This window comes from Nicotiana attenuata, chromosome 5 (assembly GCF_001879085.1).
Source record: "Nicotiana attenuata strain UT chromosome 5, NIATTr2, whole genome shotgun sequence".
In the NCBI taxonomy this organism is placed as follows: Eukaryota; Viridiplantae; Streptophyta; class Magnoliopsida; order Solanales; family Solanaceae; genus Nicotiana; species Nicotiana attenuata.
The window spans coordinates 25,817,884-25,835,019 of NC_031993.1; the positions used below are offsets into that span (position 1 = coordinate 25,817,884).

A 17,136-nucleotide genomic window follows, 5' to 3' on the forward strand; every position below is an offset into this window, starting at 1 on the left:
CTTTCTTCAATCAAGGACCACTTTTCAAGCTGACATATTATATTCTTCTCTTCTGATGCAAGTGCATTTATATAATGTGAACTTATCTTGGTCTGAACCTCTTTCAGGTCTTCCCTTGCTTGTTCAATCTTCAGCAATACCCTTGAACTCAGTTTCATTTAAAATCTTCAGTTTCCCTCGTAAGTCTTTCTGCTTTAGCCAAATGTTTCTCATTCTATCTACATACAGGTTATGTGCCTAGCAATCTTTCACCATCTTGGAAAAGTTCTCATGTGATGACCAAACAATGAAGAATTTGAATGGTGTCTTGATCTTTGGCTCCCTCAAGTTAGTATTTATCATCATAGGGTTGTGGTGTGATATGTGAGGCTGCTTGTATTCAGTAGTGAGATGTCCAAATTGCATTATCCATTCTGCATTTCCCATTGCTCTATCAATTCTACTCCAATTCTGTCTCCATCTTGTCGTTTATTTGTCCAGGTATAGTAATCTCACTTCTATGGTTGCTCATTCAGAATTAGGTTTTGTACACATTCAGCAAAGTCCTTTATTTTCATGCTAGTTACTGTTGTACCATATAGTCTATCTTGTGGGCACAGTATGGAATTGGAATCACCTCAGATGATCCAGGGTTTATTTACCTTCTGTGAGATTCCTGCAAGCCGATGCCATAACTCATTTCTCTTTTCTATTGTGTCATATCCATACACCACTATCATATCACAATTAATGGTTTGGTTCCTACTAACCAAATTACAATGTAATAGTTGTGCTTCTTGTTGTATACTCCTGATATGATATACTGAACTATCCCAAAGCATCCAAACTCTTCCATTGACTGCATTTGCATAATTGTTTCCAAATTCCCATCCATGAGCTATTTTTTTACTAACTTTGATTGCATTATGTTCCTTGACTCTTGTTTCCACTAATCCAACTACCTTTACTTTATTCTCTTTAAGGTATGTATCAATTTCTTTTTGTTTATACCTCTTATTTAACTCTCTCACATTCTATGCTAGCCAAGACATTATTGATGGCATATGAATCCCCCTCCTAAATCAGAAGGGAGTAAGATTGCCACCACAGCATCATCTTGTTACAATATGTCAAACTCATTTCTCACAGGTATAGCAACTTCCACTATTTGATTCATAGGTCTGCCATTTATTTCTTTAGATGTCTTTCCTTTCAATATCTGCTTCTCGTTTGCTTGAGGATCTATCTCTTCATTTGTCATTGTTTCTGCTTCTTGCTGTGTTTGTTTGGTTGCCCCTGCATAGCTAGTACCCTGTTGATCACCAGTAGAGGCAGCTGGCTTATGAGTATCTACCTTTGGGACCAAGTTGAAACCAGTTTTTGAAGTCTTTTCTTCCTCTCAATTGGTCTAGTTTGCTTTTGTTCCTCTGTCTTCAATCTATCCCTTCTTTGCTTATCACAATTGTGACCTATCATTAAGCATTGTTCACAGTATTCAGGTTTCCATTCAAACATCACTCCCTGCTGAAATGTTTTCCCTGAAGGATCCATCACTGTTATTTTAGATGGCAAGGCCTTGGTGAAATTAACTCTAATGAGCATCGAACAAAGGATATTCTAGTTTGTTTTGTTGTGCATTCATCAGCATATTTAGGAACACCAATGGCACTGGCTATCCTACTCGATGAATCCCTGCTCCAACAGCTCATGTGCAGATTTGGGAACTTAACCCATAGAGGCAATTCTGTGAGGAACTCTGCATTGAAAACAAAGTCTGGAGTGCATTGCTTTAAGATCATAAGTATGTTGTTAATTCTATAAGGTCCTGCATACAGGATTTCATTCATATATGATATGCTTAGAAATTTAACAACATAATATCCCTCCTCATGATAGTAGATTCCAGGTTTCGATACAGTATTCCAGTTTTGTTGCACATATTTGCTCATATAGTTATACCAAGGTGTATCTCCCACTACATACATTATTAGTGCCGACTTTCATTTATCAATCTCCTTTCTATTTCTCCTTTGTCAAGATGAACAATTACAGATCCCTCAACTAATTCCGGAGGAATGTAATCAAGGGACATACCATTAGTTGCAGCACGATTACGATTGAATAGTCCGGTCCAAGTAGGTGCTGGACCTTGTTGCTTCAGCATTCTCCTTTGTTGAGTTATTGATGCTTGTACTTCCTTGTGGTCTTTCATTTCCAGCCAATTGCATCTTCGAGTCTCCGCTGAGGTTCAATTGCTTAATCCCAGGGTTCGATTGCACCGCCGACGCCAATGGTGAAAGTGCCGGAAAATGGGTTGCTACTGGTGTTGAAATTCTCTGTTCTCCTCCATTTTCTAGGGTTTCAGCGATTACTCTAGCACTTACCGAGCTCCCTACGTGCGCCGAGAGCCCTAAGCTAGAGAGAGGAAATGTAAAATCGTTTAGGCCCTTTTTCGTTATAGATAAAGTTCATTTTTTGGTACAGTTAAATATTCAGTAGTTCAAAACTAGGTCCTTACATTATTTTCTTGGCAGGTTATATTAGAAAATTTGAAAACATAAAGGACATGCCGAAGGAACTCTCACAAATAGAATTTTGAGTGTCACGAAAAGAAAGAAAAAATTACTGTTGAATAAACCAGACAGAAATCGATCTAATAAAACTGAGTCATTTTTGTTCAATTGATATCTTCTTCGGTTTGAGATGTAACAGACAATAATGAAAAAATTGCTCGGATTTGCTACATGTATTAAGCTACGAAAACTAGCTTATAAGCTAAAATTATTGACTCTATCAGTATCGAAATCAAACTTTAAAAATGTAATAATATGGATAACACCTCGCACAAAGTCATCAACATCGAATTTATACTATAATCACTGTATACACGAAACCATATGTAGGCTGTTGATAATACGATAATATCAGTGAATAGACACCCAAAATGTACCAGAAATTGATCATCAACAGAAAAGTAACAAGCAAGAACTTATAGCAGGAATCCTGTAAACTTTGGATAATGAATCACTTCCATCTCTTGAACTTGTGTTTGCCAAACATGCCATGTTTCCAACGCTTGCCAAACTTCCCATGCTTGAATTTTCCGTGCTTAAACTTGCCATGATGGCCGTAATGGCCATAATGGCCGAAAGGACGACCATGATGACCATGCATGAGATGGTGTGCCCCATATGCAGCTGCAGCTGCTGCAGCACCACCAGCTAGCATTCCTCCCATATTAGGTCCATGCCCTGTAAAATCTGAATAGTCAACCAACTGTAACGTAAAAGATATTAATAAGATCCATTTCTACACTACTACAAGTTGATGTACTCATTGGTTGCTCAAAAAAAGCAAGGCTTCACTTGTCAAATGATGGATTTATATGGAAAATGCAAAGAGGTATGGAAATGGAAGGAGAAAAACAAATTAATATGCATGAGATGCCAGTACTCTACTCTCTTTGGTAACTTAAGCGTTGAACTAACAATCTAACATAAACCAAGTAAACTCGAAACTAACATCTGATGACCAAACAAGGAATTGTATAGCAGTCAGGACTAGTACTAGACTATTTAGCACATGAGATTGCAGCTTCATAATCAAGTTAAATCAGTAATCAAAATTATAATAAAGAGATGAATAAAAGCAATGCTACCGGGAGATGATCCAAGTGTGCAGAGCATGTACACCTGTTACAAGTTCTCCCTCACACCAAAGCTTCAGTAATCTCCTTGCTCTTTTCATATGAGGACTTTACAACTTCTTTTCTATTTACTTCTTTATTGGTAGAAAGATTCATTATCACCTACTTAAATTACGGATCAACAATTAGAAGTAATCAGATCATGCATTTGAGTTCATGTATTCTCCTCTAAATAACTAGTAAGCAACATGACAAGGAAATCGCCGCTTGTGTACAAGTTACCAATTATATTAAGAACCAGAGCAAGCAGCAGATGCAAACATTCTAAGATAAACAAAATAGCCTAATATATATCAGCATCATTAACTTTTCACATAATAAGGAACCCCTCCCTAAAACCCCCCCCCCCCCCCCCCCCCCCCTACAAAAAAAAAAAAAACAACCCAAACAACAAAACCCAAGCTATGGTCTTTTTCCACAAGGCTGCAAGGTCTACTTAGTCCGTTTGTTAAGGTGGTCGCAAATATAAACGGACCGCATGGGTGATCAACATTCTTCCCGTCTAATGCTCCTTTCCTAATCCACTATGGACAATCACCCCTGAGATTCAGAGCTTTATCATCTCGTCGTGACTCCTTACACATAATTCAGTCATGGTGTAATAAAGCAGAATGCAATTAATCAAAAAACTGTGCAAGAAAGAGAACATGGGAAGTGCAAATAAACGACGGAATATTATATCTTGAAACAGATGTAAGATCTGAGAAGCAATGAGCACTAGGAAAATGATTCAACATACCATGATGTGATGAATGACCCGAATAGTAGGCTGGAGGGTAACCTGCAGGAGGATATCCACCAGGTGGAGGATATGCAGGCGGCGGGTATGCGCCAGGAGGAGGAGGAGGATAGCCTGCGGGTGGGTATCCACCGTGTGGAGGATAGCCAGAAGGCGGGTACCCTTGTGGTGGATATCCATGTCCTTGAGGTGGATATGCCCCATAGCCTCCGTGGTGATGGCCCACGGCATATCCAGCAAGATGAGAAAACAGTCCTTTGTCATCACTTCCATGCCTGTCCCCCATTTTCTTTTCAATTCAATTATCAGTGCCTGGATCGCAACAAGCACAACAAGGATGTAAATATTCAGAATAGATAAATCAGCTAGGTAAAAAGGAGAACTATAGGTTTCACAGTTGAACACCACCCCCACCCTTAGCAATTTCAGTAACCGTGTTTCACAAGAGGATCTAAGCTTAGATCTATGAATTTACTTATTCACTCCACAAGAAAGAAACCACATAACACATACATATCATGATCTCTGTTTTAAAAGGCAGAATTGGGACTCGCCTGGGGCTCGCCCCGGGGCGGAGCACTCGTAAAACGCCCCTGGGCTTATGTGTGGAGCTTAGTTCCGTGAGACTTACGCCTCGGCCATCGGGGCTTACGCCCCAGACACGCCCAACGCCCAGGGTACGGGGCTCGCCTAATAGAAACTTTATGCAATTGTATGTAACTAAATTTGAAAATCCTCAATATTTCTTACCAAATCGTTGACTATTCAAAATTACTTTTTCTTAACCATAAATCATTAAGTTGAGAGTATTTTATGTCATAATTAAAATAAAAATTATTGCACGTTATCCACTTAGACTGCTATGATAGTAAATTTTAAATAAATCTTTCTTTTTGAAAGTATTTATTTATTAACTTTTGTTATGTCTTTACTATATAATAGTCCATAATTTTTTTATAATTATTTTTCTAAATATTATTTTTTTTCACGTTTACAAGATACAATACTTGTTAATTTAATATCTCAATATTAGCTAGTAACTATTTACACATAATTAGTTATCATGATATTGTATGATGAATTATGTGTCAGTTTATTAACTTGTTAAAACTTAAAAATAAATGATGCTAGAGAATCATATTTAAATTGTGAATTATGTTTTTACATAAATTCTGTTTCAAATAGAAATCATATTAAATAAAAGGAGCATTTTAAGTAAAATATCAAATTATAATATTGAAATTCTTTCAAGATTTATTACTCCTTAAGAGATACATATAAGATTTCATTTCGAATACATTACTTTTGATGTTTGAGTTGTAACGACATTGCAACTAATTTGCATATTATGATATATGTCATACTTTTCGTATTATTCATGGTCAAATTATAATTTATAAATATTTTAAATAGATTATTTGTAATAATTTTGTGATTTGATGTAACTTTTATAATTTTTTTTTATTTTGTACTATCTAAAAATTCTTGAAATTAGTAAAATTTAAAGATCCGTGGGACTTACGCCCCATGTCTCAGGGCTTACGCCTCGCCTCGTCAGAGGTAAAACGCCTCGCCTCTCGCCCCCGCCTTTTAAAACATTGATCATGATACTCATAGTCAATTAATCCATTTCCACTGGTGAACAACAAACAAAATTCAGATAACTGTTGGAGCTAATGAGCTTATGTTTTATCATCTATTCATTGTTGCATCTCTGACTTTTTAGAAGTCATAAACAATCAACATGGTAAACATACAACAGCACATGACTCAATAAACTGACTCTCTAATTCAATCTTTTTAAGGGAGAATAATTACATAAACACAAAGAAGAAGCTGAACAAAAATACATCCTTGGACACGATCAACTTTTTGTATAACAAAAACAAATTGTGCAACCTGAATTCGGAGGAAAAAAGACCATCCATCTTTTCCACCCTCAGAAAGAAGATCAAAACATGAAATTAGTACTAAAACACTAACATATTTGGTTAGCTTAGCCCCCCCTCCCGCGTCTACTGGGAGGCACACAACATAAAAGGACTATTGATTGATCTAAAACCACAGGAATTAGGATTAAGCATGATCCCATGCAGAAAACAAAGAATTACTAAATCAAACAGAAACACGCTATATCAACTACTACTAATAAGTTGCTTCCAATTTCCTGATCATCTAAACCCCCACCAAGAAACAATCTTGAAATCATAAAAAGTAAAGCAAAAATAATGGCAACGAGATTGTAAATTCAAAACCCAAAAAAACAAAATGAAAGTAAGGGGAGAAGAAGAAAGGAGTCACCTTTTTGGATCAGGAAGATCGGTTTTGAAATTTGGTAATAGCCTTATACTTCAATTTGTTTTTGTTGAACACAGAGTGCACCTGATTTTTGGAAATTTACTTATAAGCATTTTTTGGCTTATCTACGCAATTAGAAGTGCTATAAATTAAGTGCTTATAAGCCAAAAATAAGCCAATTGGTCTCGCCAACTTATCAAATTTCAGCTTATAAGCACTTTAAGTTTGACCAAAATATTTACTATTTTATCCCTAAAATACTTATTTTTAAAACAAAACTCTTCGTATACCCAGTTCTTCAGCTGCATATTATTAGTTTCAGCACTTTTATCCAAACACGTAACTACTTATTTTTTTAATTCAGTTTCAGCACTTAAAAGTGCTTTTCAGCCCATAAAATTTATATAGGCGTACATCTTATCCTCATAATTTTCTTTACGCGTTACTTCAGCGTGTCACCTTTAATTTTATGGAGTAATTAATTATCTTCTCTTTCTTTTTAGTTTATTTAATTTTTTATATAATAGATTTATTTATTGGTAATTGATTAGACAATTGAATCGCACTCCGAAAACGTGTATGCATGGAGTGTCCCAAGGAATAAAGTAAGCGAATCAAACTGGTCAAGTTTTATGGAGTACTACTACTGTTACGATAGAGCTAAGAATCGGGCTAGGACAGTAGGAGGTGACTCCAATCATTTTCCGGTTGTTAAGGGGTTGCACCAAGGGTCTGCGTTCATCCCTTTCCTATTTGCCTGGTGATGGATGCCATAACGCATCATATTCAAGGGGATGTGCCATGGTGCATGCTATTTGCTGATGACATAGTCCTAATTGACGAGACACGACGCGGCGTCAACGAGAGGCTAAAGGTTTGGAGACATGCCTTTGAGTCTAAAGGTTTCAGGTTGAGCAGGACGAAGACGGAGTACCTCAAGTGCAAACTTGAGGCCGAGCCGACGGAAGTGGGAGTGGAGGTGAGGCTTGACTCTCGAGTAATCCCTAAGAGGGGTAGTTTCAAGTACCTTGAATCAGTTATTCAGGGGATCGGGGAGATCGACGAGGATGTCATACACCGTATAGGGGTGGGGTGGATGAAGTGGAGGTTAGCGACGGGAGTCCTGTGTGACAAGAAAGTGCCACCGCTACTTAAAGGTAAGTTTTATCGAGCAGTGGTTAGGCCTGCCATGTTATATGGGACCGAGTGTTGGCCGGTTAAGAACTCACACATCCAGAAGATGAAAGTAGCTGAGATGAGGATGTTGAGGTGGATGTGCGGGCATACAAGGATGGAGAAGATTAGGAATGAAGATATTCGAGAGAAGGTGGGCGTGGCCCCCATGGAAGACAAGATGGGGGAAGCAAGACTCAGATGGTTCGGGCAGATTCAGAGGAGGAGGACTGATGCACCAGTGAGAAGGTGTGAGCGACTGGCTGTGGCGGGCACGAGGAGAGGTAGAGGGAGACATAAGAAGTATTGGGGAAAGGTGATCAGGCAGGACATGGCGCGACTTAGAATTACTGAGGACATGGCCTTTGACAGGTTATTATGGAGGTCGAGCATTAAGGTTGTAGGTTAGAGGAAGTTGTGGATATTTCTAGAGCGCACTAGAGCGAGACTAGCGAGTTAGGAATTAGTCTTAGGATACTACTGATTAGCTACTGATGCGGGGCTTTATCTGTTGGATATTAGTATACCTTCCTTCCTTCCATCCTTCCATCCTTTTTCTTCATCCTTTTCGTATTTCCTATATTTCTTATATTGCTGTTATTTTGTGATTTTATGTTATATTATGTATTTTGTGTTATTTTATTATGAGTATATTGATAGTATTAATATATTGTTTCTTGTTGATTTCTTGAGCCGAGGGTCTCCTGGAAACAGCCTCTCTGCCCCTCGGGGTAGGGGTAAGGTCTGCGTACATATTACCCTCCCCAGACCCCACTTGTGGGATTATACTGAGTTGTTGTTGTTGTTGTTGTACTATTCTTATGACATAAAGTTCTGCTAAATTGGATAGAATATTAAGACCAAAATATCATTCTATATTTTTATGGGGGAAAATCTTGATCATTCATACAATGTTTTGTTGGATTGGTTAATTTTTCCAAAATATCGAAAACAATTGACTAATTATTGATCGATTAATTTTGTTGGATAAAGACCAGGTTGTGACTTTTGGGTTAAAAAGATAAATGTATCACTTGTGGGGTCCCTGAATAAAAGAAACAAAAAGAATAAAGAAAGAACAAATATTATTGGCTAAACAAAAGGCAAGGTAGACGGATCTATCAAATTGGTTTTGTAACAGATTTGGTTTTCGATTTGCAAATTGCAATATGCAACTTGCATATGAAATCCAATCTCCTGATTGGTTATGTGAGCGGTCATTCACTCCTATGAATAGGAGCTTTGTTCGTTCATTCAACCACACCAAAATCAAAGAGAGCGCAATAGAGTGTAGAGAGAGTAATCCGCCGATTGTAGTCTGTGAGATAAATAGTGAGTGTGAGTAATATTGTAGTGAGGTGTTTAAAATAAAGAGTGTTATTTCTTTCGAAGTTGTAGTAGTCTCTTGACACTAATAAGTTGTAATATTATAGTGGTAATATTGCTCCGCTCGGGTAATATATTTTATTCCGTTAAAAGATTTGGTGTCCTTGTTACTCTCTTGTGTTACTGTTGTTTTACCGTGGATATTGTTCCTGGGCGGGATATTATTTTTTCCCAACAACGTGGTATCAGAGCCATGTTGAATAATGGTCCGCTGTCTTTTCAGTACCCTCGTCTCACAAAAGATAATTATGAAAAATGGTGTCTACGTATGAAAGTCATTCTTGGCTCCCAAGATGTGTGGGAAATCGTAGACAGAGGGTATGCAAAACCTGATAATGAGGAAGCTCTGCCTCAAAATGAAAAAGATGTGTTGGCAAAGAAAAGGAAGAAGGATCAACAAGCCCTCACGCTCATCCACCAATGTTTGGATGATGCCATGTTTGAGAAGGTGGCAGATGCTACCACCTCAAAGGAAGCTTGGGAGATTCTACAAAATTCTCTCCAAGGAATTGACAAGGTGAGGAAGGTAAAACTTCAAACTCTAAGGGCCGATTTTGAAATTTTAAAAATGAAAGAATCCGAATGCATTTCGGATTATTGTTCAAAAGTGAAGGCTGTTGTAAATGAATTGAAAAGATACAGGGAGGACATAGAAGATGTCCGTGTGGTAGAAAAGATCCTTCGCTCTTTAACACATAAATTTAATTTTGTGGTGTGTTGTATTGAGGAGTCTAAATATTTAGACTCTATGACGGTGGAGCAATTGGAGGGTTCTTTACAGGCCCATGAAGAAAAGATCAAAATGAGACAAGAAGTGCCATTGGAGCAACTTCTTAAAACTCAGGCATCTTTCAAGGATTATGGAGGTGAAAAGAGCCATCGAGGAAATACACGAGGCCGAGGCCGTGGAGGTCATGGAAGAGGAAGAAGTAACGGTAATAACTTCAACAATGAAGTTAAAATGCACCAAACATTCAGAGATCGTGGTCGTGGACAAAGAGGAGGAAGAGGACGTGGCTACTACCAAGAAAATAATGGACAAAGGTATGACAAATTAAAAATTGAGTGTTATAATTGTCATATTTGGCCGTTACTCTTCGAAATGTCGTAGCAATGTTGAAGAGAAAGCTAACCTTGTTGACGACAAGAAAGAAGATAATGAGTCAACGTTATTGCTGGCACTCAAGGAAGAAGACAGGGATGATTGTAGCTCGTGGTATTTGGATAATGGAGCAAGCAATCATATGTGTGGATGCAAAGAAAAGTTTGTGGAGATCAACAAAACGGTGAGAGGTAATGTGTCCTTTGGAGACACCTCAAAGATTTAAATTGAATGGATAGGTACGATTCTGATCTCCTGTAAAGATGGTAGTCACAAGCTAATTCAAGATGTTTATTATGTGCCAAAATTAAAAAGTAATATTTTGAGTTTGGGCCAACTTCTTGAAAAGGAATATGACATCCACATGAAAAATATGCATCTTTGGCTTAGAGATTCAAGTAGAATTCTAATTGCTAAAGTGCATATGGCAAAGAATAAATTATTTTCTCTGAATCTTAAGACAGTTGATGCAAAGTGTTTGAAGGCTAATGTGCAAGATGAATCAAGGTGTTGGCACATGCGATTTGGGCACTTGAATTTTGAAGCGCTCAAATCAATGGGAGAAAAGAACATGGTACATGGGATACCATCCAAATCAACTGTGTGAAGCTTGTTTTATTGGAAAATATGAAAGGAGGAGTTTTCCAAAGGAGGCCATGTCAAGATCAACCAAGTCGCTCCAGCTTGTTCACATTGATGTGTGTGGATCAATCAATCCACCTTCTTTTGGTAGAGGTACATACTTTTTGCTTTTTATTAATGACTTTAGTAGAAAGACTTGGGTTTATTTCTTGAACCAAAAATCTGAAGCTTTTACTGCTTTTAAAAATTTCAAAGTACTTGTGGAGAAAGAAAGTGGCTATGAAATTAAAGCTCTAAGGTCCGATAGAGGAGGCGAATTCACTTCAAACGAATTAAATGACATATGTCAGTCTCATGGAATTCGTCGCCCTTTAATGGTACCTTATTCACCCCAACAAAATGGAGTTGCAGAGAGAAAGAATCGAACAATTCTTAATATGGCTCGATGTATGTTGAAAGCTAAAAGTATGCCCAAGAAATTTTGGACCGAAGCCATTTCTTGTGCAGTTTATTTGAACAACAGGTCTCCAACAAGGAATGTTAGAGATTAAACGCCTCAAGAAGCATGGACTGGAAGAAAGCCAAGTGTCAAACACTTGAGAATCTTTGGGAGCATAGCATATGCTCATGTGCCACAGCAAGGGAGAGCGAAGCTTGACGATCGAAGTGTCAAACATGTGTTTGTTGGCTATGATACGAGTTAAAACAGATACAAGTTATACAACCCAAGCAGCGGTAAGGTGGTGGTAAGTCGCGATGTTGAATTTATTGAAGAATTGACATGGGATTGGGAAGCTCAGGAAGAAACTTCATATGATTTTCTTCCATACTTTGGTGATGAAGAAGAACCAGAGATCGTGGAACCTGTGCAGGATACAACTCCACCTTCTTCTCCAACAAATGTTGCATCTCCCTCTTCTCAAGAAAGTTCAAATGAACAGCCGCAAAGGACAAGAGTATTCAAGATCTCTATGAGGACACAGAAGAAGTTACTAATTTTAATTTTTTATGTTGTCTCTTTGCTGACAGTGAACCAATGAACTTTGATGAAACTGTTACAAATAAAAAGTGGAGACAAGCCATGGAGGAGGATGAGTCAATAGAGAAGAACAACACTTGGGAGTTAACAACTCTTCCTAAGGGTCATCGAGTAATTGGAGTGAAATGAGTATACAAAATAAAGAAGAATGTTGATGGAGATGTGGAGAAATACAAGGCACGATTTGTAGCTAAAGGCTACAAGCAAAGGCAAGGCATTGACTATGAAGAAGTCTATGCACCTATTGCCCGCATGGAGATGATTCGTTTGCTTATCTCTTTGGCGGCGCAAATGAAGTGGAAGATCTATCAACTAGATGCCAAGTCAGCCTTCTTGAATGGCTATCTTGAAGAAGAAGTTTATGTTGAACAACTATTGGGATTCATGGTCAAAAACCATGAAGATAAAGTGTTGCGGTTGAAGAAAGTTTTATATGGATTAAGGCAAGCCCCATGAGCATGGAATAGTTGCATCGACAAATATTTTCAAGACAATGGGTTTACTCGTTGTCTCTATGAATATGCTCTTTACCTTAAAGTTCATACTAATGGAGATATCTTACTTGTTTGTCTTTATGTTGATGATCTTACTTTCACGGACAATAACTCAAGTTTGTTTGAAGCTTTTAAGAAAGATATGTCCCGTGAGTTTGAGATGACAGATGTAGGGATCATGTCATACTACCTGGGCCTAGAAGTGAAGCATACGGAGGATGGAATTTTTATCTCTCAAGAAAGCTATACAAAAGAGATATTGAAGAAGTTCAACATGCTCGGTTGCAACCCCGTGAACACACCGATGGAGAGTGGGACAAAATTGTCCAAGTTTGATGAAGGAGAAAATGTGGATCCCGCATTTTTCAAAAGTCTTGTGGGAAGTTTGAGGTACTTGACTTGTGTCATGACCCAATTTAGGATCGTGACTGGCGCTTGGGAGCAAGTGCTCCTAAGTAAGCCTCATCGGAAATTTTACAGAAAATCGGGCAGAGTTTCCCCTATTTTTGGACAATTCCAAAAATTTCCCTGTCTCAGTCAGCAACCAAACATCCTAATATTATACCAAACAATGGACAACTTATCAATTTTAACAAAACAGAAGTCTCCACCATTGCTAATCAACCAACTAGCAACCAGAAATACTAATTATCTCCAACTTTAATACTACAGAACGATACTCAACATAAGACTAATAGAAAAATAATACTCATGACACTAAAAGAATGACTATGGAGCGACTCTAAGAATTCAAAGAAAGACCATAACAATTGATGAAAATCTCTGCCTACGCGAACAAGTGCGAGGCTCACCAAGAATTTTCAACCTGTGCGCTCTAATTAACGAAATTCTCGCCTGCGTCAACTGCTGTCTCTGTAAGAAAAATTAGCGGGGAATGAGTCGCTAGCTCAGTGAGTAATAACACTTAACCACAACCGTTTTTATTTGGGGACAAGTCAGAAACATGCTAGTATCTCCAAGAGAAAATACATAAAAATGCCCTTTCAGAAACAATAAATAATTTTCAGCCTCATCATGCTTTCCTTGTAGTATAAAACAATTAATAATTCAGGAATAAGCTCGGTAACCACTGTATAATATCAATATTCAAATTTGGGAGGTTTCAATGAACGGATCATGTAATCGGTATAACTGTGGACTTCTTCGCAAGAAGTCATATATATAACGGTAGTCCCTACTCGAGGGAAATCGGTAACGGTATGCTAGTTCTACCTTCCCACTAGCGAGGGCTATAACGGTAATCGGTAATTACAAGGTGCACCAGGTCTAACGAACCCGCCGTTAGCTACGGGATCCTTCAAAGTCTACTCCCATTTATACTTGTCTCTGTAATCCGTATATATACTCGTAGAAACTATTTTAAAACAATATAGGGCATTTCGGTTCTTATCAAATCATATAATTTCCTTTCAATAACAGTAAATTCAAGTAACGGTAAAACAGGTCTAGTGACAATCAAAATATTTAAAACCACGGTATTCATCTCAAATAACTATTTCGGTATCATATCGGATAAAAGACTTGTCCCACATGCAACTTAAATAATCGGTAACATATTCATATTAAAAATCATGTGTAAATCATGCAAGTTATGAAAACACAAATTGCGGTAAGATTACTACTCACTATACTCGTGCCGAAATACCAAGCGCGCAACTCCGAGCGGTCCGTACAACTTCTTTCGATCAATCTATATTATCACAAACACTGGGTAAGTATCAACTTCATGAACTACCAACATAATCGGGTATTATTCTATCAAATTCCTCCTTATTCCACTTGAAATAACCTCAATTAGGCTGCCATGTCCCTATTAAACTAATTCTCTATAATTCCTTCATATCACCAATTCAACAACTAATCAATTTTATCATAAAAGCCCGTATCTAATACTACTCCCTATAATTAAAGACCAAACTAAATCCCAATATTATAATGGAAGAGTTAAACAATATAAAACTAAAATTCTTCCAGAATACTCACGTTGCTAGCTTGGTAGTTTCTTGTTACAGTTCTTTGATGCCAAATAGAGCACTTTTTATTCAAGAAAACAACTGGTGCGTCTTGTTCCTCTTCAAGCCTCGTGTCCTTGTCTCTTGTTGCTGCTAAATCTTCTCGCTCTCAATTTGATTACCGATTAGAATTGTAAATGTTTTTCCATGTTTTCTTTTATGTACTCCATTTGTTGGCAGGAAAGTCCTTTCCTCTCCAAACCCTTATTAGTTCTCACGCCCTACTATTCTAATGGGCTTTGGCCTCATAAGTTGCTTTATTTCTTCTTCTTTTTTTAATTGTTAGCTAAATGACCAATTTGCCCTCGAATTAAATTATGGGGTATTACAACTTGTACCATGCCAGATATACTCTTTGCAGTTGGAGTAGTAAGACGCTTCATGGAAGCTCCTACCTCCACTCATTTGAAAGTCACTAGAGGAATTCTTCGTTACCTAAAAGGTACTATTGACTTTGGGTTATTTTATTCGTTCTTCTAGTGATTTCAACCTTAAGGGATATTGTGATAGTGATTATGCGGGAGATATTGATGATAGAAAAAGCACAACCCGTTTTGTGTTTTTCTTGGGTGATTCTGTTATTTCTTGGATTTCAAAGAAACAATTAATTGTTTCTCTCTCGACTTGTGAAACTGAATATATAGCAGCAACATCCTGTACATGTCATGCTATTTGGCTTAGAAGATTTCAATTTGCCACAAATTGAAGCTACAGGGATTTGTATTGATAAAAATCCGCACAGGCACTAGCGAAGAATCCAGTGTATCATGATCGAAGCAAACATATTGATACAAGGTATCACTTTATCAGAGAATGCATTGCCAAGAAGGAAGTCGAGCTCAAGTATGTGAAATCTCATGATCAAGTTGCGGATATTTTTACCAAACCTCTCAAGTTTGAAGATTTTCAGCGATTGAGATCAAGTCTTGGAGTGAAGAAGAAAAATAAAAATTAAGGGAGAGATTTGTGGGGTCCCTGAATAAAAGAAACAAAAAGAATAAAGAAAGAACAAATATTATTGGCTAAACAAAAGGCAAGGTAGGCGGATCTATCAAATTGGTTTCGTAACATATTTGGTTTTAGATTTGCAAATTGCAATATGCAACTTGCATATGAAATCCAATCTCTTGATAAGTTATGTGGGCGTTCATTCACTCCCATGAATAGGAGCTTTGTTCGTTCATTCAACCATACCAAAATTAGAGAGAGCGCAATAGAGAGTAATCCACCGATTGTAGTCTGTGAGATAAATAGTGAGTGTGAGTAATATTGTAGTGAGGTGTATAAAATAAAGAGTGTTATTTCTTTCGAAGTTGTAGTAGTCTCTTGACACTAATAAGTTATAATATTATAGTGGTAATATTGCTCCGCTCGGGTATTATATTTTATCCCGTTAAAAGATTTGGTGTCCTTGTTACTCTCTTGTGTTATTGTTGTTTTACCGTGGATATTGTTCCTGGACGGGATATTTCCCAACATCACTTATTTTGATCTCCTTATCATCCAATGAAATGATATTTAAAGAGAAACAATTGACAATTTTCACTTTTAATAAAATGTCTCATGATGAAGTCTTGAAAATAGAGAACTTTTAATAGATAGCGTTTTACTCCATCGTAAACATATTTTGCACGAAATTGAATTTTGTCGAGTGTGTGAGGTCTGATTACTAGATAGTTGAATGGACGAGGGAAAAAAATAATAGTCAAATAGTAGTAATTATTTTTTTCTTCCCATTATTCTAATAATGCGGAGTCTAGTCCTTTTTTTGAATTGTCTATTACGTTGATGATAAGCATAAGCACTTCACAAAGGAAAAGGAAAACATACGTCTGATAGCATGTTGATATTTCAATATGAATACCGAGTTCGGTCGCGATACACTATGTACATACATCTCCAAAAACCAGTTAAAGAAATAGAAAATTATGTAGTACAAAAATGACCATCTTGAAAAATTTGACTGTATACATTACTAAACAAAGCAATACACTAAAGAAATTACGGCTATATATCAAAACGTAATGCAATATAATGCATCTTCAGTACCATTTAAAAAAGTTACTACTTATTAGACCGTTTAGCATGATTATTAGATACAAGATGTCTTACGATAATTTTGCCAAAAAAGTAGCAAGTTGTGGAGCTGAAAGAAGCAAGCGTTTGGAACACTCAATGTGCATGACGTTTTAAATGAGCCAAAAAATCAAGGGAAAAAAGTTATGTTATGAAATTGGCACCTATGGTTGTATGTACCTTTGACTGATAGGTACGTTTAGGGATGACAATGGGATGGGGCGGGTTTTGTTTGATGCAGGCGGGTATACTCTTATACGGGTCCGGGGCGAGGCGGGGTAAAAAGGTTTTAAAATTTTTTAAAGCGGGGCGGGTTGCGGGTACAATGCCGGGCAACTTTGAATTTTAACTTTTTTGAAACAAAGCAATCATTTCAACTACAATTTCACATTCTTTTAATTTAAATTAAAAAGCTGACTTGAATTAAATGTATCCATTTCATGATAAAATCAATCTTCATTCCTAACTTAGCATCTTAGAATAACTTGGTCTTTTATGAGCTGGACCTTTTTTTTTTTGGGGGGGGGGG

At 37.3% G+C, this 17,136-nt stretch overlaps 1 protein-coding gene and 1 pseudogene across 1 annotated transcript; one reads left to right on the plus strand and one right to left on the minus strand.

Annotated features, from left to right (window-relative positions):
- LOC109225541 (glycine-rich protein A3-like) lies at nucleotides 2,779–6,832 on the minus strand. The gene is made up of 3 exons (XM_019390244.1): nucleotides 6,726–6,832; nucleotides 4,425–4,736; nucleotides 2,779–3,230 (listed from the first exon to the last, which is right to left on the minus strand). Exons 2-3 carry the CDS (start codon nucleotides 4,708–4,710, stop codon nucleotides 3,004–3,006), a joined length of 513 nt encoding a protein of 170 aa, XP_019245789.1. The 5' UTR covers nucleotides 4,711–4,736; nucleotides 6,726–6,832; the 3' UTR covers nucleotides 2,779–3,003.
- On the plus strand, nucleotides 12,257–15,486 carry LOC109226065 (annotated as a pseudogene).

Bases quoted from the DNA above. Each gene is read 5' to 3' on its own strand.
- LOC109225541 (XM_019390244.1), bottom strand. From the start codon at position 4,710: ATGGGGGACAGGCATGGAAGTGATGACAAAGGACTGTTTTCTCATCTT. The intron at 3,231-4,424 runs GTATGTTGAATC...CAGATTTTACAG, and splicing joins GGGTCATTCATCACATCATG to GGCATGGACCTAATATGGGA.